This window comes from Bubalus bubalis, chromosome 3 (genome assembly GCF_019923935.1).
Source record: "Bubalus bubalis isolate 160015118507 breed Murrah chromosome 3, NDDB_SH_1, whole genome shotgun sequence".
NCBI lineage: Eukaryota > Metazoa > Chordata > Mammalia > Artiodactyla > Bovidae > Bubalus > Bubalus bubalis.
The window spans coordinates 5,418,245-5,440,491 of NC_059159.1; the positions used below are offsets into that span (position 1 = coordinate 5,418,245).

General features: G+C 58.3%; 1 protein-coding gene across 2 annotated transcripts in view; it reads right to left on the reverse strand.

Annotated features, from left to right (window-relative positions):
* SDK2 (sidekick cell adhesion molecule 2) overlaps positions 1–22,247 on the reverse strand; it is a 272,105-nt gene that overhangs the window by 15,406 nt on the left and 234,452 nt on the right. For both annotated transcript variants that reach the window (XM_025279404.3, XM_025279402.3), the window contains 7 exons: positions 16,925–17,111; positions 13,993–14,130; positions 10,946–11,107; positions 8,049–8,174; positions 5,015–5,179; positions 3,501–3,641; positions 3,097–3,235 (listed from right to left, as the gene is read on the reverse strand). In XM_025279404.3, the coding sequence (XP_025135189.3) occupies positions 3,097–3,235; positions 3,501–3,641; positions 5,015–5,179; positions 8,049–8,174; positions 10,946–11,107; positions 13,993–14,130; positions 16,925–17,111 (1,058 nt within the window). The remainder of the gene's footprint in view (positions 1–3,096; positions 3,236–3,500; positions 3,642–5,014; positions 5,180–8,048; positions 8,175–10,945; positions 11,108–13,992; positions 14,131–16,924; positions 17,112–22,247) is intronic.

Genomic DNA, 22,247 nt, shown 5'->3' on the forward strand with positions numbered 1-22,247 from the left:
TCTGTGTATGTGTGTGTGTGTCTATGTATCTGTGTGTCTATGTGTGTGTGTGTCTGTGTGTCTATATGTGTGTGTGTCTCTGTGTGTGTGTGTCTATGTGTGTGTGTCTATGTATGTGTGGGTGTCGATGTGTGTGTCTGTGTGTCTATATGTGTGTGTGTGTCTGTGTGTGTGTGTGCGCGTGTATCTTGTGTGAGTCTGTGTGTGTCTGTGTGTGTTTATATGTATGTGTGTCTGTGTATGTGTGTGTGTGTTGATGTGTGTGTGTGTCTATATGTGTGTGTGTCTATGTGTGTGTGTGTCTGTGTGTCTGTGTGTGTCTGTGTGTGTCTGTGAGTCTATGTGTGTCTGTGTGTCTATGTGTGTGTGTCTATGTATGTGTCTATGTGTGTCTGTGTATGTGTGTCTATATGTGTGTGTGTGTCTATATGTGTCTGTGTGTCTATGTGTGTGTGTGTCTGTGTGTGTGTCTATGTGTGTCTGTGAGTCTATGTGTGTCTGTGTGTCTATGTGTGTCTGTGTGTGTGTGTGTGTGTGTGTCTCTAGGCCTTGTAGGCCCAGGACCAGCCTCCCACACTGGCTCAGGCACCGGGGCGCTGGGGAGGCTGCAGCCTGCTTCTCCAGTGGTGCTCCCAAGGCCCCAGGCAGGGGAGGCTTGGCAGTGAACGTTTCGCAGCGTTTCTGGGCCGCACTGAGACCCCGGCACTGGAACCTCAGGTGAGGTCTGGACACCTGCCCTGCAGACAAGCTCCCCAGGTGACTCTCAAACTCACAAGGGGAGCTCTAGAGAGTGGACGCCGAGGGTCGGGGGAGAAAAGGGGCACACGGCCTCCCTCCTTCCACATCTGCTCAGAGACCAGAGACAGGCTCAGGCCCGCCCTACCTTCGAAAACCAGCCCTGGAGAAAGCTGTGCGCCTCCCGGGGAGTAAGAGGCCAGCCGGCTCTGAGTCATCTCACAGACACCCAGGACGGGGCGCCTCGGGCGCTCCACCTGCTGTGGGGTGCGTGAGAGGCGGGGGGCTGGGCTGGGGGCCGTGCAGGCTCCCAGGGGCCCTGGGCAGGTGGCTGGGGTCCCCCATGACTCTGCCTTACTCATGTCTTCCCAGGAAGGGGTGCCAGGGGGCCCTGCCCAGGGCCCGATGCCCCGTGATCGGGCCCGTCGGCTCCAGGAAACCTTCCTAGCACAGAGGCCCTGAACCCCAGCGGCCCCGCCCGAGCCAGAGGTGGTTTCCTGCTGAAATGCCGCTCTGAGAACAGCCTGGTGGCCGGTGACCGTGTCACAAGCAATACCCCTGCCACCTCCAACCCCTTGTACCGTATCTGCATGGATTTTATGCCAATCAACAAAGCTGCATCTTTAAGCTACTTAGAAACAGCAGACCTAGCAGCAGCTTCACTAGATGAGACAGGCAGACACGGGACACCAACAGGAGGGGGAGATGGGGGGCGAGACAGGCAGACACGGGACACCAACAGGAGGGGGAGATGGGGGGCGAGACAGGCAGACACGGGACACCAACAGGAGGGGGAGATGGGGGGCGAGACAGGCAGACACGGGACACCAACAGGAGGGGGAGATGGGGGGCGAGACAGGCAGACACGGGACACCAACAGGAGGGGGAGATGGGGGGCCAGGCTAACACCGTCTTGGCAACACACGCTGTGCCTGGGTCAGGCTGCAGGAGCCTGGGGATGGTTTGGGGCACGTGGGATTTTTGTGTGTACACAGTGATGGAGGGGAGACACAGGGGCCGCGGTGTGTGTACACTGGGGGTGTGAGAGGCGGGCAAAGCCAGCCTGTGGGTGAAACGCCCTCTTGTTCCATGTGGCAGGGCCCTGGAGCCAGCCTGGCGGGGTCACAGTGGCCATGCTGGGCCTGCCACCACGGCCTCAAATGGCTCTTTCTTTGGAAAGCTGGCTTTGGCGGGAGATGAGAGCTTGGCCTGGCTGGCCTGCACACCCCTCCCGCTGGAAGTCCTCCTGATGAACACACACTTCGCCTCTTCCTTTCAGGACCAGACAGAGGGAACCTTTGTGAGCTGGCCCTGGGAGAGGCATCCCCTCAGTCCCGTGGGCACCTCCGATGAGCCGGGAATGTTAATGGGGCCGAGGCTGGAGCCCCTGAGCTGCAGCCCCAACCTCTCCCTCATGCTCTCAATGTCTGAAACTGCCAGATCAATCAGGTGACGCTCAGGTGAGCCCTAGCAACTGACCCTGACCTTGGAAACGGGCAGCCTGGTAGGCCACAGCAGGTGCGGCTAGCAGGGACCCTGGGTGGAGAGGAGTCAGGCGAATATAGGAGCTGGTGCAGCCTGGTCCTCTCCTGGTTGGCTCTTCTTGGATGCTGCCTTTTGAGAACAATGTGGGGTGTGTAGACTTCAAGGGTGGGTGGGAGAAAACTGCCTATGGCCACAGAGGGTGTGAGCAGGTGCCTGGGGAGAGGGCATCCCCTCTTTCCAGAACAGGAAGGTCAGGCGAAGGCAGAAGCAGTCATGGGGGACTCCTGGCAGCTCTTGAGTGTGTCTGCCCAGCCCACCTTCGCTGGGTGCCTCTCACCTTTTGGGCCAGTGGCTATCAGGGCTTCAGGCCTGTACCAGGAGCACTTGGCCCCAAACAGCAGTTAGTGGTTTGCAAAGTTGTGCAAACGATTTGCATCCTGCTGTGGTTGGCAGACACCCTCTGTCCCCAGCTCCTCGTGACTTTCTCCCCACCCCTCTGTGGAGCTGCCTGGGCTTGGCTCTCTTTGCCTAGTGACCATTCCTAGTGAATGCCGCTTCCAGGGGGGCTGCCCTGGTGGCGCAGTGGTAAAGAATCCACCTGCCGATGTAGGAAATGTGGGTTTGATCCCTGGGTCAGGAGGATTCCCCTGCAGGAGGAAATGGCAATCCACTCCAGTATCCTTGCCAGGGAAATTACATAGACAGAGGAGCCTGGTGGGCTAATCCATGTGGTCACAAAGAGTTGGACACAACCGAGCAACTGAGCATGCTGCTTCCAGGATGAGGTGAAGCCAGCTGCTTGCTGCCTGCTCTGTGGCCCAGGCGATGCTGGTCCCACCTCCACCCGCCCGGTACCCCATGCAGAGAGCCCACTACCTGGTATACAGGCCATTCTTTCGGCAGAAGGAGTTCTTGACAGAGAGTCGTCGGTTGTTGAGTTCCAGGGCAGGAAAACTGCTCTCATCCAAACTCATCATCTCGCCATGGCCCAGCGCACCGGTCTTGGCACTGTTGCCTGGGGAGGGCAGAGACTGACATCCACCACGCACTCCATCCTTTTAGACCGGGTGGCCCCTTTCCCCTATGGCTAGGCTGCCCCCTCTTTCTTCTGTTAGAGTTTAAACCAAAACTGGAGATGGAGATTGTGAGACTGTGTGTAGGAACCCTAGGAGACCCCCACCCCCATCAGAGCGGGTGCTTTTCCAGGAGAGAGACCTCCCCCACACCACCTTTGCCGAAAAGGGAGATGGTCCCGAGAAAGTCCCATCCAGCCAACTCACCTGCGTCTGTCTTCTTAGCATACTTCTTGCTCTGGCCTCGGATGATGAGCACAAAGACGAGGAGCAGGATGAAGATGAGGCCAACAAGTGCGATGACCACCAAGAACCACCACTCCTCATAGAAGGGGTTGGCTTTCTGGGCTGGAGCATGGAGCGGGCGTCAGGTCCGTGGTGCTCAGACCTGTCCTGCCTCCAAGCCTCTGGCTCCAGCTGGGACCCTACCACCTGCTCTCACACTTTATGGGCAGGTGAGTCTGCGCCCTCAGAACGAGGTAGAATCTCGGGTTGGTAGGGATGGTTTCATCTCAAGGGCCAGCTCTGGTTTATCAGTAAAGGGGCTGCCTGGAGGGCTGGTTTGAGAAAGGGCTGAGGCCATTTCTAGACTGATTGATTAGTGATGTCTGCTAAAAATACAGGAGGAAGAGTGAGTTGAGGTTTCTCGACTCCTGAGTGCTGGGATTGACTAGTGATGTCTGCTAAAGATACATGAGGAAGCGTGAATCGAGGGGGTTTCTCGACTCCTGAGTGCTGGGATTGATTAGTGATGTCTGCTAAGCACACAGAAGGAGCAGAGCTGTGAGCTTGCTATTTTTTCTTATTTTTCCTTGCCACTTATGACCCAGGGGCTACCTTGGTAGATGTCAATGTGTGTTAGAAAGGTGCTTGCCTGACCTGTGGTGGGCCTGGGACAGTTTCTCTCCCAAGGTTAAGTAGGGACAGAATCTTTTCTGGTAGCCGGGAGGGTGGACATGAGCAGGTCTTCAGAAAGGCTCCTCCAGGGAGACTCCCCTTCTTTCAAAGCCGCCAGGACTGTGCTCCCTGCATGGGGCTGGTACTAATCCGCGCTGCTGACTGAGGGGGCGGGCTCTTCTATTTCAGACTTGAAGTGCTGACTTCCTGTCATTTGGTTTTATCAATCAGGCCAAGGGCAAAAGCACATGGCTTCTGAAACTGGCCCAGTGAGTAGAAACTTTGAACGCTATTCCTGTCTCAGGGGAAGTGCCTATTAAAAGTGATTAGATGTGGGGCTGTGGGTTTCAGTACTGGTCCTCTGTGAGCTCGGAGGTGATGGGAAGAGAAAGGCAGGAAGGAAGGGGTAGGGATGGAGTCCTGCCCTCGCAGGATGCTGCTCGCTCAGGCCTGAGCTTCACAGGCTCCAGGCTCTATGTTGGGGGGTGGTTTCCATGGATACACAGTGTATGACCTGATGCCCTCGGATTTCCTGGGTGATGAGCCCACGGAAGCTCCCATCTTGGTCCCACCGATTCATCCTCAAGCCCACTGGGCCCGCTGCCCAGGGCTTCTGGAGTCCTTGGAAAGGAACTCCCAAGACCTCTGACCCCCAGCTCCTTCCGGAATTGAAGGCTGACCCGGGCCCCAGCCCAGGGATCTTGGCTTCGGAGAACTGAGAGGACAATGCCTTCTGGGTCCCCAGACCAGTGCCTCTGGGGCTGCTGCCTATCCTCCCTCATCCCTGCCCCAGACCCCCCCACCCCTTACCCTGTAGGTGGTACCTGGTACAGACTGGGAGGGGCTGCTGGGGGTCCCAAAACCGTAGTCATTGACTGCGATGACCCGGAAGTCGTAGCTCACGCCTGGCTTGAGGATGTCCATGCTGAACGTGTAGGACGTGACCTCCTTGGGGATGTCTTTGATGAGAATGTCCCAGAGCCCCTCATCTGCGGGAGGACAGAGAGGGAGGCACCTGTTGGGAGGGGGCGGTCTACCTGACCTTAACCGGTGCTCCCGGACCCCAGGCCTGTCAGGCCTGCCCCCTTGACACCGAATCCCCCGTGCTTGGTGCTGAGTAGGTTCTCGGGAGATACTTTTTACAAGTATCTGACCCTTTTATTCTTTTTTTATACTTTAATTAATTAATTAATCCCAGCCATGACTGCAAGGAAATCCAACCAGTCCATCCTAAAGGAAATCAGTCTTGAACTGGAAGGACTGATACTTGAATTGGAAGGACTGATGCTGAAGCTGAAGCTCCAATACTTTGGCCACCTGATGCTAAGAACTGACTCATTGGAAAAGACCCTGATGCTGGGAAAGATTGCAGGCAGGAGGAGAAGGGGACGACAGAGAATGAGATGGTTGGATGACATCAATGACTTGATGGACATGAGTTTGAGTAAGCTCCAGGAGTTGGTGATGGACAGGGAGGTCTGGTGTGCTGCAGCCCATGGGGTCGCAGAGTCAGACACGACTGAGCGACTGAGCTGAACTGATGCCATGCAGCCTGTGAGATCTTAGTTCCCTGACCAGGGATTGAAGCCAGATCCTGGCTGAGTCCTAACCACTGGACTACCAGGAACTCCCTCTCCCTCTTTTTAATTAAAATCTCTGCAAAATATTGAAAAATGTATCATAAGTGGAAAACTTTTTAACACCCAATCCAACTCAACCGTCCAGTGAAGGAGCCTCCCCATCCAGCACTTTGTGCAAAAGAAATCTATAGATTCATTTCTCACGACAGTAAAAAGTGCTGGCCAGCAGGCTTTTGAGAGGCTGCCTAATATGCTATCATGAGTCCCAGGTGGCTCAGATGGTGAAGAATCTGCTTGCAATGCAAGAGACCTGGGTTTGTTCCTTGGGTTGGGAAGATCCCCTGGAGAAGGGCATAGCAACCCACTCCAGTACTCTTGGCTGGAGAATCCCAGGGACAGAGGAGCCTGGCGGGCTACAGTCCATGGGGTCACAGAGAGTCAGACACAACTGAGTGACTAAGCACACTGTTCTATCATGAAGGTAGGTTCTCCTTTTCTTGGGCTTCCCTGGTGGCTCAGATGGTAAGAATCCATCTGCAATGCAGGAGACCAAGGTTCTTGGGTCTGGAAGATCCCTTGGAGAAGGAAATGGCAACCCTCTCCAGTATTTGTGCCTGGAGAATCCCATGGACAGAGGAGCCGGTGGGCTACCGTTCTTGGGGTGGCAGAGTCGGACACAGCTGAGCGACTAACACTTTCACTTTCACTTAGCCAGGCCCCTATTTTTCTGTTCCCTTTCCACAAAAGCCACACAGGGTAGTGCTCCTGCCTGCGGTCTGTGCCTCCTTGACCCCCCCACGCAGGAACAAACGGTGTGGCCAGACCACAAGCTCTGGAACGAAATGCTGTGGCTCTGGCCTGCAGCCCCGGGACTTAGCTGATGTGCAGCATGGGTCCCATGGGTCCCAAATGTCAGGTGGGTCCCTCCCTGGTCTGCAGAACGTGGCTTCTCATGTCTAGTTGGTTCTGCCCAAACCAAGCACAGCGGTGCAGGGGGAGCCAAAGACGAGGGCGATTTCACCCTCAGAATGAGGAATCTGCGCTCCCAGCCTTCAAGGGGTCCTGGCCTGATCCTTCCTCTTATGCTCTGCCCTTGACCGCAACTATGGGGACCGAGTCACGGCTCCCAAACCCAGAACACCAGGTCCCACGCTGGGCCTCCCAGGGAACGCTGGAAAATCCACAGGGCTGAAGTCCTGGGCCAACATTCCACAGCCTGGCACCCCAGCAGGCCAACTTGGATGGAAAAAACAGGCTCCAGGCCCTGGATGGGAGAAGCAGGAGGTGGTCTCCCGGCCAAGTCAGCAGCCTGGAGGGCCAGGGAGGGACCATCTGGAGTGGGGAGGAAGCCAAGGCTGCCTGTATGTTCCGGCTACACGTTGGATCTGAGCTGCTGGACATAATAGCTGTTTACATGATATTTGCGACTGCGATTATTAGCCCAAGATTAAGGCAATGACCGGGTGCTGGCGGCTTCCTGGAACTGCTGGAGTGAATTATTTGCTATCGAGATGATTAGCGCTCAGCCACCCTGTGGTACTAACCATGTCGCTGGGATGTGCCAATGGCCCCGTTAGGAGTATTAGCTCCTAAGATGCCAGCTTCCCAATTAGTATTTGCTGCTTGTGCGGGAGCAACACAGTCTTCTTTTTTCCTTTCTTTCTCAACTTGGGTTACCTAGTCACACATCCATGGAACATCGAGAACAAGCCTCCAGCCTGCACTAACTCCGGCGCCTCTGATGAATCGGAAACCTAGCAACGGAGGGAGCTGGCCGAGGGCGGGAGCTCCTGGTGGAAGAGGAGCCCAAGAGCCGCCGCGGGTGTCGCTGTGACCCAGCAGTGACTTATCCAGCCGCTCCTGATGCCTTCAGAGGTTCTCGTGATTCGATTTCAGGCTTGAGAGGAGAGCCCGGGACGTGATAGAAACCGTGGCGAGAGCTGGGATGCAGAGACGGCACTCAAAGGGGCGCTGGTTCTCCAGGGGACGGCCAGCCTCCTGGTGGGCCTTTGGTCGGTGGGGTCACGTGGAGGCAGTGGGCGTTTAGCCAACAGGAGCCCAAACCTTCGTTCCTCTGGCTTCTTGGATGACCCCCCCGACTTGAGCTGGTCCTCACCCGGCGATAAACCCTGTTCTCCAGGGCCTCCAGGGTGAGCCGTAACTAGGGTGTGAGTCCCGTGTCCCACTCGCCACAGGGGGCCCCCTCGCTTCCCCCTGGCAGAGCACACGCGCCCTGTCATGCGATGACCCCCAGCCGCCTCAGCCCGGGTGGACGTACCTGAAGGCCGAGCCTCGAGGACGTAGCGGGTGATGGGCCCTTTGCCTGGGTCTCCGCTGGACCAGTGAATAGCAATGGCCGAGCTGTACCGCACAATGATGGGCACTCCAGGCGGGCCGGGAGCACCTGTACACACACACACACACACACACACACACACACACACACACACACACGGTGAGCGAGGGGATGCCCCAGAGCGGGGCCAGGTGCCCCACCCATCTCCCTGAGCTCCAGCAGGAGGACCCGAGTACAAAACCCCGGCCAGGGTGTCCGGAACCCCTCCACGTGCCGTGCCCCTGAGGAGTGTGTCCCGGCCAGGCCTGAAGGACCTGACTTACTCTCCGCCGGGTCACCCACAGCCCCTGCCTTCCAGGAGAGGTGTGTAGGGAGATGCCACAAAGGCCCCCAGCTGCACTGCCTCTAAGGGCGAGGCCAGAGAGGAGGCTAAGGCCGCAGGAGGATCCAGGGCCCCTGCCACCAGGAGGAGTGAGGAAGGACCCAGCCCTGCCCCTGGGACGGGCTCTCCTGGGGTGACAGGTGCCTCATGGGCCGCTGGGGGGGCCAACTCCAGGGCCCAGAGCAGGAGGGAGGAGCTTGGTCTGTAGGCAGAGGACTAAGCGAGCCTGCTTTGTCCACAGAGCGTCCTGAGCCCCTTCCTCTCCGGAGGGCCCTGCTGTGCTGGCCCCCAGGGCCCCCAGGGCCCCCGCTTGCTGATCCCCATGTGCCTGGAGCCCCGCCTCCTGGGAGCCTGGACACAGCAGGTGCTTCCTCCATGCCTTCGGGACAGGACCGTACCAGGCAGCGGGGTGTGGGCGGCAGGCTAGCCCGGGGCCCCTGTGGACGCCTCGGGGGAAGGAGCCGAGAGCCCAGCTTCAGACTGAAGCGCCTCCAGGCCCCGGGGGAGGTGACCCTCCAGGCCCCGGGGGAGGTGACCGGCCAGAAGGCAGGCGAGGGGCTCACCTCCTGAGCCTGGTGGCCCACGGCCCAGCCCTGCCCACGGCCTCGGAGGGCCTCAGAACCTGCCTGCCTTCCTTCCTTCCTTCCTCCCTTCCCGCACCAGCATCCTGCCCACAGCCCAGGGCAAAGGTGGAGGGCTGGGGGGTGTGGGATGCTGCCCAGGCGGGTGTGAGCGGTGGGGCGAGGCTCCCAGCACCCCCGGCTCTCATTCCCTCCAGGGCAGAACCTGGGGCAGAGTGGAGCTGTCTCCAGACTAGAAGCTTCCAGCCCGCCCGCGGAGCTGGCCTGGAGGGAAGAGGGTGCCGGGCTGCACGTCCACTGAGCCCTCCTCCAGTGGGCGCAGTGCGGAGCTTTCTCAGAGCCCCTCCCCACTCCTCCGCACTTCCTCCCCGCTCCCCCAAACCCCGACACTTCAGGGCTCAGGTTAGAACACCGTGTTCTCCAGGCGGGCCTCTCCAGGCCCCCCGCCCCTGCTCTGTCCCCCTGGTCTCCCGCCAGCTCCCTTCCTGCTTTTGTTTCCCTGGGAAGCGGCTCAGGTGAGAGGCGTCCGCTTGCCTGGGGAGGGGCTGGGGGCAGGTGGAGGGCAGGGGGAGGGCAGCTCCCTGGCAAGCTGCCCGCTGCGGCCCTGCAGGCTGTGTTCCAACCCTGGGAGCCTTGGGAGCCAGCCTGCCCTTCTTCAGAACCAGAGGTGGGGAGAAAGCACCCAGTAAGAGAGTGAAGGGTGGCCGCCTGGAACCCGCTCCCACTGGGCAGCAGAGGCCGCCCGCCGGGTCAGCACCTCCCAGCTCAGGGAGGTGGGCAAGGAGGACGGGGAGGAGGGGCTTCAGGGGGAGCCTGGTGGGGCTGGGGGCAGGGCAGGAATGCAGAGAGTCTGTGAGGCAACGTCTACATCAGGAGAGGACATCCTGCATGAAAGAGGCCCTGGGGAGCTAAGCCTCAACCTCAAGAAGAAGAGTTCCCACAGCCTGAGGACGACCCCAGGGAGGGTCACAAAGTCCAAACTAAGCTACTCTTTCCTTCCTGGTCCCCAGTGCTCCCCGTCACCCCGGGCCCAGTGCACAGGGCCTGGCCTGCCCCCTAACGCTGCCCCTCTGTCCCCTGTTTAGGGGGCATGTGGCCGCCAGGCCTCCCTGGACCCGGTCCCACGCCTGCAGACCCCCAGAGCCCTGGTTCTCACAGCAGGTACCAGAGAGCCACTTGGGCTCTTTCATTCAAATGCACATTCCCAGGGATGCTCAGGGATGCTGCCTGCCTACCTTGGGCCCCAGGAATCCGCGTTATCATGAGAACCCCAGGGGTTCTGACGTCAGTGTCTCCTTGAGACACGCTCTGATGACACAGGTGACCCCTGCAGCCTGGCTGGCCCTCCCTCACAGCTGGCCACCCCCCCCCGCCGCCCCCCCCCCCCCTCCCCGCCCCACTACCTCAACCGCCGTCAGAATCCTATGGAACGCTGGTCTCTCTTCCCACGCATCCATCTAAATGCCGCACCCCATGAGGTGTTCTAGAATTGCCGCCTTTGTTTATTCCGTTTTTAAATTTAAAAAATTATTTTAAATTAATTTACATGGCTTCACTGGGTCTTCGTTGCGGCAGGCAGGATTTTGATCTTAGCTGCGGTGTATGGACCCTCAGGTGGGGGCCTCTGAGATCTAGTTCCCTGACCAGGGATGGAACCCGCTGCGTTGGGAGCGAGGGGTCTTAGTCGCTGGACCATCAGGGATGTCCCCCCTTTAAGTGCCCCCTTGTCCTCCTCCATCCTTCCCCCCAGGCCCACCCCATGGTGCTGCCTTGAAGTCCTCGTGGGCCCGAGAGCTCCACCAGAGACCCCGTCTTACTCAACTCTGCACCCCCAGGCACGCTCTGGATGCCCCTTTCTGACCTGGGGGGCCGCGTGTGGGGACGGCTGCCCCCACGCCCACCCAAGGCTCCCTTACCTTCTCCAGGGCCCGTGGTGACGTTGGCTTCAATCTCAGGCCCGTAGGTGAAGGTCTTGGCTCTGATGCGGAACCTGTAGGTCATCCCCTCCGCCAGGTCCTTCACCTTCAGCCACAGGGGGCTGCTGCCCTTCACGTCCACCGTCACGATCTTACTGACCCCTGGGGGGGAAGCATGTGGCCTGTGAGGGCTGCAGGCCCTGGTAGGGGAGGCCGTCGGGGAGGGAATGGTCAGCGCTGGCCAGGGGCTGCACCCCCTGGAGTCAGGCTGGGACCGGCACCCTTGACCACATGGAGTGTTTCCAAGACCATTCTCAGAACAGAGTCCTGTAGCCTGTCCTCAAGAATATATACATTTATGCTGCCTGCTTGCCTGCGGAGTGAAAAACCACAGCGTCCTTTAGCATCTGGAGGGAAAAATCAACTATCTCGTTTCATTTAACCATCGTACCTCACACATTGGTTCCCCCACATCCCACCCCTTAGAAATCACATCCCAAGGACCATCTTTCAGGAAGTGCTTCTGTAAAGACACCGCCATCCAGAGCTGGAGGAAACACATATGTGGCTGCACCCACAGCCCAGGACAACCTCAGATCTGGCCCGGCTCCCTCGTTCCACAGTGCCAGCGAGAGCTGGGGGCTCACGCTGGCCCTCCATCAGCCACACCCACCAGGCGCTTCAGGGCCAAAGCGAGGACGCTACGGCGCCCTGAATCTTAGCTCCTAGAGGGGAGGCTGGGACGGTCTCCAGGAGGTGAGAGTTTGTGCTCTGCGCCTCCCATGTCAAAGTCCTCCTGAGTGTCAGCCTCTCTGGGACCTGGTTTCATCTCCCACACCCACCGAGGAGCTGGTCACCCCAGGAGACAGACTTCGCAGCCAACAGGCTGGCCTCAGAGTGCAGGGCTGGCCCCGGGTTCTCCGGGCACATCTCCTGCCCTGGGTTCAGTTTGTGCTAACGAATGAGGGTATCGACAGCATCTTAGGCAGGTGCTACGAGGTGGAAGAAAATAACCGAGCACCTGGCTGAGGGGCGGGAATGAAGTCCTGATGGACAGATTGGTGGGTGCTCCAGGGGGGCTTCCCGAGGGGGTCACGAGCCTGTGGGGTCACGGGGTGGATGTGCCCTGAGACCTGGGATGCACAGCCCTGGGTACACGCCCCCTGACTTGCTGGAGCAAACCCCTCACTGGCCTGGGTCTTGGTCTTCCCTACAGGGAGCCAGGGGTGCTGCGTCCTTGTTCCCTGCATCTTAGCGAGGCCTGTTTGCTGCCGACCAGAGTCTGGGGCTGAGGCGAGAGCGGGGTGCAGGCACACTGCTGGCCCAGCGGGGCACCATCTCACTGGCCCAGGCAGTTCCTGTTAGTGGGCTGTCAAGGGTGGATGGGAGTCTGGAAGGCCTCGGAGGCGCCACGGGGTCCAGAGGCCGCTGGGCTGAGTGACAAGCAGGTGAGGGGACCACACTTCTCCGGGTGTGGACCCCCCGAGACACAGCCTCGAGAGCCCATCCGGCCCCTGCGTCTAGCCCCCATGACCTCTGTCCTCTCCTTCCTTCCGTGGGAGGAACGGCTCCTTTCCTGGGTCCCACACCTGACCACCCCTCCTCCTGGGGCCCTCCAGGCCCTGGGGAGCTGCTGACACGCAGGTGAGGGGTGGGAAGACCGAGGGCCAGTGTTCCCTGGGCTGACCCAGAAGGGCTCAGCTCCCAGGGCTCAGCCTTGTTCTGGTCGGGCTCTGCGGTCTGGGAGGGGTGGCCGGCCACACCCCCGAGGCCTCGCTGGGCCCTGGAACTGGGCACAGGCCTCCCGGGGCACAGTCTCCTTCCTGCCTTTCTGACTCAGCAGCAGTGATTTCAGCTGTGGTGGGGCAGCCCCTGGGGGACCTGGGAGGTGGGCAGGGTCCTGTCCAGGGCCTGGAGGGAGGGGTATGGCAGGGGCTGTGGGGAGAGCTCTGAGCATGGCTCACAGGACCAGGGCTCAGAGCAGCAGGGGGCAACCTGCAGAGCCAGGGCCTGGAGCAGAGAGCTCTGAGCATGGCTCACAGGACCAGGGCTCAGAGCAGCAGGGGGCAACCTGCAGAGCCAGGGCCTGGAGTGGAGGCTCCCAGAGAGCAGCGAGGTGCAGTGACCCGCCCCCCAGACCTCTGCATCTGCCCAGGGAGAGGCCCCAGGGCTTTGATCAGAGTCTCACAGGGGTTCCTGACCCCACGAAAGGCAGAGAAGAACTAACTCAGGGTCAGGTGAGTCCCTAAGGCTGAGGGATCACACGTAGGATGGAACCTTGGGAGACGGTCCATCTTTATTTTTAGTCTTTTTATTGTTGTTAAATTTTTATTCTTTAAAAAATATATTTATTTATTGGGCTTTGGGCTGTGGGCTGTGATTCATTTGAAAAGACCCTGATGCTAGGAAAGATTGAAGGTGGGAGGAGAAGGGGATGACAGAGGATGAGATGGTTGGATGGCATCACCAACTCGATGGACATGAGTTTGAGCAAGCTCCGGGAGTTGGTGATGGACAGGGAGGCCTGGTGTGCTGCAGTCCATGGGGTCGCAGAGAGTCAGACTGAACTGAACTGACAATTCTTCGTTGGTTGTGGCATGAAGAATCTTTCAGTTGCTGCAAGTGGCCTCTTAGTTTTGGCGTGTGGGATCTAGTTCCCCGACCAGGGACTGAACCCGTGGTCCCTGCACTGGGAGCACGGAGTCTTAACTGCTGGACCCCTAGGGAAGGCCCCTGGTCCGTCTCCATGATCCATCTGGGGATGCAGTATTTTGCCCAGGTGTTTTTCCTTCGTCCCCATTTCTATCCGCTGATGGGGAGAACATACTTAACAATTCTCTCCTAGGACTCAGGAGGCCAGAGCTGCTGCTCCAGTTTGCCCTCCACTTGCTGCTGTTTGACCTTGGCCCTGTCCCATCCCTGCCCTGCCTCAGTCTCCAGTTTATACGTGGGAGAGGCTCATTGCTTGGACTCTGCATAGTGACGATGGAGGGGAACCATGCAGAGGGCAGGTTTGGGGAGCCCCGCTGGAAGGGGGCCGCACTCACCATCCACGGGGGTGCAGGGCTCGTACACCAGCCGGTAGCCCTCCAGGACGCCGTTGGGGAACTCCGGGGCCCCCCAGGACACGTTCACGGAGGTGGTGGTCAGCTCGCTGAACCTGACGGAGCTGGGAGCGCTGGGGGCTGGAGGGAGAGAGCAGAGGGGCTTTGTTTCCTCCCTTCTGGAAGTTCAGAGCCCTGGGTCTGGTTCTGAGGAACCAGCAGGGGCATGTGGGTCCCTGGACAAACAAGAAAGCGGGGTTTCATGCAAGAGAGGGCGGGAGGGGTCGCTAGAGGGCACCGGGCCCCTCCCCTCCCTTGCTGACATCCTTAGCACTCTTCTCAATGTCAGGGTCCAAGTACTAGGAGAAAACAGGATTTTGTTTTCAGAAAGTTGGAGAACTCAGGCTTCCTCCTGATAATTGGCCCTGAAAGCAGGACCCCTGGGGTCGCTGCGGTGGAGGCGGGGGAGAGGGGTGCCAGGTCATGTTCTGCCTTCCCTGGGGGCAGGGGGGGTGCCTGGGCCTCAGAGCATCAGGTGGGCATTAAACAACCAGCCTGGCCATGGACATGGACTCTCTCTTGTCCTGGGGCCCCAGGGATTATGGCCAAGAGAGACCACGCTGGCTGAAGCAGCGGAACCAGGACCTGTCAACTCTCTGGAAGATATTTTCTTGGCCTGAGAACCCGACCCTGAAACCATAGGAGGGGAGAGGCCTGAGGGGGAGGACAGAGAGGAAGCGAGGGAAGCGTCCAGCCTGCAGCATCCTGAGCTGGCTCTGGGGGGCGGCGGGGGGGTACGGGTACGGCCAGGCTATTACTGTCCAGCGCCGCCTCCCCACCGAGCCAGGGCTGACCCTGCTGGCTTCCGCTTGGCCCGGGAGGCAGCGTCAGTGAGCCGTCTGTGAAGGGGGGACGTCAGGTCTGCAGGCCCTTCCTGCCTCCGCTCTGCGCGAGGGACGTGAGGCAGAACACTCCGTTCCGGTGACGGAAGCATCCAGGCTCCCGGGGGTCCGCATCCGGCCAATGACACTGACAGAGGGTGGGGGGGCCAGGCAGACAGACCCCCGGGAGCCTGGCGGAGGAAGGGGTATCCCTGGAGCCAGAGCCGGAACCCAGGAGGACAATACTTGGGAACGGACTCCACGGGGTCTCGCTGTCTCTTTAAGAGAAAGATGATGGACAGAAGGGGAAGCAGCAGCTTGAGAAAGAGGTGAGGTTAGGCCCAAAGGCTTGTATTCAAATCCAAGGGGAGGAAACTGCATGGCAGGCAAAGGAGGGGACTGAAGCGGTGAAGACAGCCCAGGACTAGCTCAGATATGCGGGGCTCCAGCCTCTGCTCCCCTCCCACCGACCAGCAGGGGACCGTGGGGGAGAAGCCTCACTTCCCGGGCCACCTGTGCTCATCGTGAAACGGGCCCATCCGGGGGTTCCGACAAGATCAAGTGCATACTACTGCCTGAGAAGGCGCCTGAATGAGTGTTCGTGCTAAGTCGCTTCAGTCGTGTCCGACTCTTTGTGACCCGGTGGACTGTAGCCTGCCAGGCTCCTCTGTCCAAGGGGTTCTCCAGGCAAGAATACTGGAGCAGGTTGCCATGCCCTCCTCCAGGGGATCTTCCCGACGCAGGGGTGGAACCCGCATCTCTTACGTCTCCTGCATTGGCAGGAGGGTCCTTTACCCCTAGCGCCACCTGGGAACAGCAGCTCAAGTGGCAGTGATGCCGTCTAGAGGGGTGCCCTGCATGTGTGGGCTGCAGGGCTCGCACCCCGCCCGCTCCTCCCCTGCGCTCCCCTGCAGCCTCCTAAAGGACCTCCCTGCCCCCATGAGCCTGTCCTCTATTCAGCAGCCAGAGCCATCTTTCAAAAACATAAGCCAGATCCTGTGGCCCAGCTGCTTATCCCAACCAATGGCTGCCCGTCATGCTAAGAATTAATGCCGGACTTTCTTCCGAGGCCCCCAGGCCGTCTACCCCCTGACTCTCACTCCCATTCTCTCAAGTCTCCTGGCCTGCGCTCTGGCCTCTTGGCCCCTCCAGCCTCCAGGCCTTGGCACCTGCTGGTCCCTGGACCCTGAACACCCCCCGCCTCCAGGACTTCCCGTGACCGGCCTCGTCTTCCCACTGAAATCTCAGCCCGGATGTCAGCCGCTCAGCCGGGCCTCTACGGGCCAACCTCTCCAAAGCCATCTGTCCACCCCCTGCCTCTGCCCTGAGACCGCTCACACCGCCTGCTACCCGAGGTTAATTCCTCTAGATGCTTGTAACCAGCCGACTCCCCCGCTAGGAGGAGGGGACCTCATCAGGTTCCTTCGCTGTTGTGTCCCCCGCATCTAGCACAGTGCAGGCCCAGGGAAGGTGCTCAGTAAGTGAACAGTGGCATGATCAGAGCTGGAGAGATAAAAGCAAGTCAGGTGGGAGCAAGGCAGGGAGAGAAGGGGGCTGGCTGGGTGCGGACTGGCCGTCGGCAAGGAGGGCTTCCGTGGGAAGATGAGGGGAGGAAGGGCTAGATGCGGGGGGCCTGGCCAAGGCTTCCTGGGGATAGTGCCTCTCTTATTCTTTTTTTAAAATAATGTGTTTATTTATTCGGCTATGCTGGGTCTTGGCTGTGCCACTCAGGGTCTTTGATCTTTTTTGGGGAGTGCAGAATCTTTAGATGCGGCACGTGGGATCTAGTTCCCTGACCAGGGATCGAACTCAGGCCCCCTGCATTGGGAGCGTGGAGTTATGGCCACGGGACTACCAAGGAAGTCCCAGCGCGTCTCTTCTGAGCACTCACGTCCAGGCCCCTCTGGGCGGGCCGTGCTCTGCCACTCTGGAGGGCATACCCTGGGGGCCTGGGGACCCAGCTCCCATCACTCAGCTGCCTCCTCCCGCCTGTGAGCCCAGGTGCCAGGTGGGCCCCCTCGCCTCCCCATCCACCCCTCCAGCCTCTCCCCCACCTGCTTGCTGGGTCTGGCCCCGGGTGGGGGTGCTCCGAGGCCCGTCCCCCGCGGCGTTGAAGGCTGCCACGCTGACCATGTAGGCGGTGTAGCCTGTCAGGTTCTTGAGCTTGACGCTGTTCTCGGCCAGGAAAAGCGTCTTCACCCGCTCGGTGAGGTTACGCCGCTGGGCCTCCCAGAAATAGATCTGTGGGCACAGAGGTGGCAGAGTGAGGGAGCCCATGACCCAGCTTCCCCCTGCCCCTGCCTGATCCCAGGGTCGCAGACACACTTCCGCTTGAACTATCCCCACGCCTGGATGGCAGGTGTGAGTCACCCAGGAAATAGTACTGTTCTTGTCGTTTAGTCGCTCAGTCATGTCGGACTCTTTGCGACCCCATGGACTGTACCCTGCCAGGCTCCTCTGTCCATGGGATTTCCTGGGCAAGAATACTGGAGTGGGTTGCCATTCCCTCCTCCAGGGGATCTTCCTGATCCAGGGATGGAACCCATGTCTCCTGCATTGGCAGGCGGGTTCTTTACTGCTGAACCACCTGGGAAGCCTAGGAAATAGGAATATTTAAGAGCTGCTTTACAAACCCTGGTGGCTCAGAGGTAAAATGTCTGCCTGCAATGCGGGAGACCTGGGTTCGATCCCTGGGTTGGGAAGATCCCCTGGAGAAGGAAATGGCAACCCACTCCAGTATTCTTGCCTGGAGAATCCCATGGACAGAGGAACCTGGTGGGCTACAGTCCATGGGGTAGCAAAGAGTCGGACACGACTGAGCAACTTCACTCACTTTTACAAACCCTTCCGGAACCTTCGTTTTCACAGCCAATCCTTCAGTCCTTGCTAGACCGTAAACCCCACGAGGGCACAGAGCCTGAGTCTGTTGATGGCAGGCACATAAGCCCTCAGAATAGTCACTGTAGGTATAAACCAATTCTGTTCTGAGGATCCGGAGTGCAGGGCAGGTAGACTCCACCCCAGCGAAGAGGTGGGTTCAAGGGCCAGCCCATCGGCACCACCTGGGAGCTGTCCAGGGCTGCAGGGCCTGGGTGAGCTGCTGGCACATGGCAGTTTGCACAGCCCACGGCAGAGGTGGGCACGCCTGGGCTGACCCCAGGGCACCGCTGACTCGGGCAGGTGACTTCCCTGAGCTGCAGCGAAGCTGCATAGCTTCTGTATAGCCGAGGTCAAGGACACCCACTTCCTAGGACCAGCGTGATCGAGAGGAAAGAAGGAAGACACACGAGGCCGCAGGCAGTTTTAGTCCAGGAGCACAGCAGGTCCACAGCACTTACAATTACAGGTGACCCTGGCACAGCATGGATCTGAAGTGCCTGGGTCCACTTCTACACGGATTTGCTTTCAACAGATCAGTCAACAGGGTCCGCGGTGGGTTGTATTGACAGATGTGGAGAGCCGTCTATGAAACAATCCCCTGAGGATTCCGAGGAAGGGCTCTACTTCATATTAACCGGGGGTTGAGAATCCCAGGGACGGGGGAGCCTGGTGGGCTGCCGTCTATGGGGTCGCACAGAGTCGGACACGACTGAAGCGACTTAGCAGCAGCAGCAGCAGCAGGGCTCGCTAGTGGCCAGCGAGGCCGCGCATCCTTCCCTAGTTTCAGAACTCTGCAACCAGAGCACGGGGAACCCGGGGAGCCCGAGGCCGCGGGGATTAGAGAGCATTTGGCACCACCTGCTGGCCAAAGGCGTTTCTGCATGTTCTGGGCTCAATTTCTCAGTTTGCCTGGAGAAAGCTCATAAAAGTGAGAAAAAGCTAATAAAACTGTCCCTGCCCGGCATGTGTGAACTGGCAGTTAGGATGCCTCAGTGCTATAAAATCCTTGTTTTTTTTCTAACCCCTCCCTTTTTCTTTCTTTTTCCAGTCTTCTGACATGGGTAGATGTGTGGGAGTTGAGATAGTTCCTCATTAAATCACTCGTTCATGGGTTCACTGTTTGGAAAGAATAAATGAACCCTCTTGGAGTGGATTCAAGAGAGACGGGGAAGAGGCAAGGGGGACAGACATTTTGGGGGAGGGTTTATGCTAGAAAGGGGCCAACCGGGAAAAATGGCTGAAGCAAACGTGCAGTCAGGAAGAGGTGTTCGAAAGACGGAACATGTTTTAGAGCAAGAAAAGCGAAGATGCAGGAGAGGGGGTGCCAGTTGCTGGCATCACGTTCTTGGCACGGGGGAGGGGGGGTCCAGGACCCAAGCCACCTCACGTCCATAAACGGGCACCCTCCGCAGGTGGGTGTCACTTGCGTGTACTGAATCCAGCAGACTTCTGTTAGATGACGATTCAATGACATTTGTGCAAAACAGCCCAGGGACCTGCGCCTTGAGCACCCCAGCAGGTGCACAGGGCCCGGCTGCTGTGCGGGCCGGAGGTGGCCAGGTGTCTGCAAGGAAATGGCTCCCCGGAGGGCCCACATCTTTGGCTCCCTTGTGTCTTAAGCATGCAGAATCATGCCTGGCACACCTGTTGGTGATCAATAACTATTTGCTGATGGATAAACACTGTCTGTAGACGGGAACAGGCGCGGGAATGAATTATAGTCACTACTTTCTATCTCTTATTCTCAATTCCATGCCTGCTTTTTACAACTGGAGTCTACTCGCTCTACACCATTGTGTTAGTTTCTGCTGTCCAACCATGCGGATCAGCTACATGAAAACGTACATCCCCTCCCTCTTGGAGCTCCCTGCCACTGACCCCTTCCCAACCCTCAAGGTCATCACAGACCACGAAGTCCCTGCCCCTTCTGGCTTCATCACAGGCGTCTTCAGCCTCAGTTAAGTCAGGTCCAAGCCCACATGTCACATCGCTGGCTGTCGCTGGAGGAAAATCACACTTTCAGTTCACGGGCATGGCCTCGAGTGGCCGGTAACCGTGCTACACTGGTCTGGTCCACCTACTGCAATATCGCACCTCGCGGCTCCATGCACCTCCTTCCCATCCCCACTCCTAGCTGCGGGCCCTTCACGGAGCACCAGAAGCCATCACGGGAGACTCCAGATGCTCCCTTCGCCACCTGGACCACCTCCCCCGCTGTGTCCCTACCTTCTGCCTCCCTCCTGCGGCTAGGGCCGAACTGCCAGCTCCCTACTGAGATGACCCCACCTTCCTGCCCTAAATCCCAGCCCCTGTCACCTCTTCCAGGGCATCACCCACCACAGCTTCCTCTCGTCCCCGAATCACGAAATTCTTCCTCTTTCCAGAACTGTTTTTATCAGCGCACACACGAATTATTCCTCCCATCTTAAAACCACCTCCATTGACTGTCTTTTTCCAGCCTCTACTGTATTTCGTCACTTTTCTCTAAAGCAAAACTCCTCAAAAGGGATTTCACTACTGGCTGCCTCTCCTCATTCTCTCTCGAACCCACTCCAAGCAGGCATCCCCTGCCCCGAACTTGTTATCAGAGTCACCCGTGAACTTGGCCTGTTTAATGTAATCATTCAGGGCTCTGGAAACTCCTGTAAAGGGCCAGGTAAGAAATATTTTAGGCTTTGCAGGCCACACAGTCTCTGTGGAAGTTATTCAACTCTGCCTTCTGACTTGAAAGGAGCCAAAGGTGATCTGTAAACAAATGGGTGTGGCTGTGTGCCAATGAAACTTTATTTATAAAAACAAGTTGAGGGCTGGATTAGGCCCATGGGCTGTGGTCTGCCCATCCCTGAATCACTGCCTCCTAGATCTCTTGCTTGAGCTCTCAGGAGAGTGGGCGCATCTGCTTCCTCTCTCCTTCTGAAAGCACAGTCTTCATGTGGGTTTTGAGAATTCGATCACTTGTTTTGGTCCTGGGGCTCAGTTTTCAGACGTCTGGTGTTTTCTATCTAACCGTGTCTAATCTCCAGGCTTTCAGTACCATCTGTGTGGGGAAGGCGTTCACCATTCACATCTCCAGCCTGGAACTTCTCCCTTGGACTCCGCACCTGTGTGTCCAGCTCCCTTCAGCGTTTCCCCGTGGACATCCAACAAACGTCTCGAACTTCTTCCTCTGGCCGCCCCCTGCTGCCCCCGCCACCTTCAGTGCCTCCTTTTTTCCTGCTCTGTAACTGGAAGCTCTATTATCCAACTGCTCAGAAATCCTTGTTGCTTTTCCTCCTCTCACATTCCACGTTCAGTTCATCAGCAAAGTCTGCTGGCTCTGCCCTCCATGTGGAACCAAGAGCAAACGCTTCTCACAGCTACTGCTTGGTCTAAACCCCCATCACCTGACGATGCCACCAGCTCTTCGTGGTTTTGCATTTGCCCTGATGCAGACTCCCCTCAAGGCAGCAGCCAGCACAAGCTTTAAAAACCCAGGTCACCCAGGTCCGTCTTCTGTCCCCAAGCCCCCATGGCCGTCATCTCATCCAGCCAAAGCTCAGAGGGCTCCAGATAACGCACTCCGTCTTGCTGGGTCTCTCTGCTGGGCTTTGTATGCGCCTAGCACCCACTGACCCCAAGGCCTTTGCTTGTCAGTCCCCTTGTTCTGGAACACTCTTCTTTCAGATCCACACGATTCATACCTGGTTCACCTTCATCTTTGCTCATGTGGCAGCTTCTCATTAAGTCTTCTCCCGAAGACCCTGTTTAAAGTCCCAAACATGCCCCTTAACCTGCTTCACTCACCACCAGCTGGAGCTGCTCTTTGCTTTGTGCGTCACTAGCCTTCCTCCCCTACAGTTTAAGCTCATGCTGTCTCTGATTTAATCTCAGTATCGGGAACACAGCTGGGCACAAAATAACTACTCAATAAACACGCGTTCCTGAAAAGGCCGACTGTACCGACCTGCCTGCCCCCACACACGTCACAGCTCACCCTGGCCCGACCACTGGCTGGTGGTGTGAGCTCATGGTTGATGTTAAGGCCGACGAGCATGGATGTTAATGCAGGGCTTGTTGTTGCTGTTTAGTCACTCAGTTGTGTCTGGCTCTTTGCGATCCGATGGGCTGCAGCCTACCAGGTTCCTCTGTCCATGGAATTCTCCAGGCATGAGTACTGGAGTGGGTTGCCATTTCCTTCTTCAGGGGATCTTCCCAATGCAGGAATCAAGCTCACGTCTCTAGCACTGGCAGGCAGATTCTTTACCATCAGGGAAGTCCTCATGCAGGTCTCGGAGGCAGCAATTCTCTTTCCCTCATCAGCGTCCTTGCTTGGTTGTGATGTTCCCCTGAGCACGTGGACCTCTGCGGTGTGATGCACGATGCCCGGGCACCCACACATTTCCGGGGACCGTGCATTAACTGGAGGTGTTCACATCTCCCCAGCCTGGTGTCTGCCAAGCTAGAGCAGGCCCCGCCAGGCTCCTTTGTCATCCCTGGGGAGGCATATGCTAGGGGCGC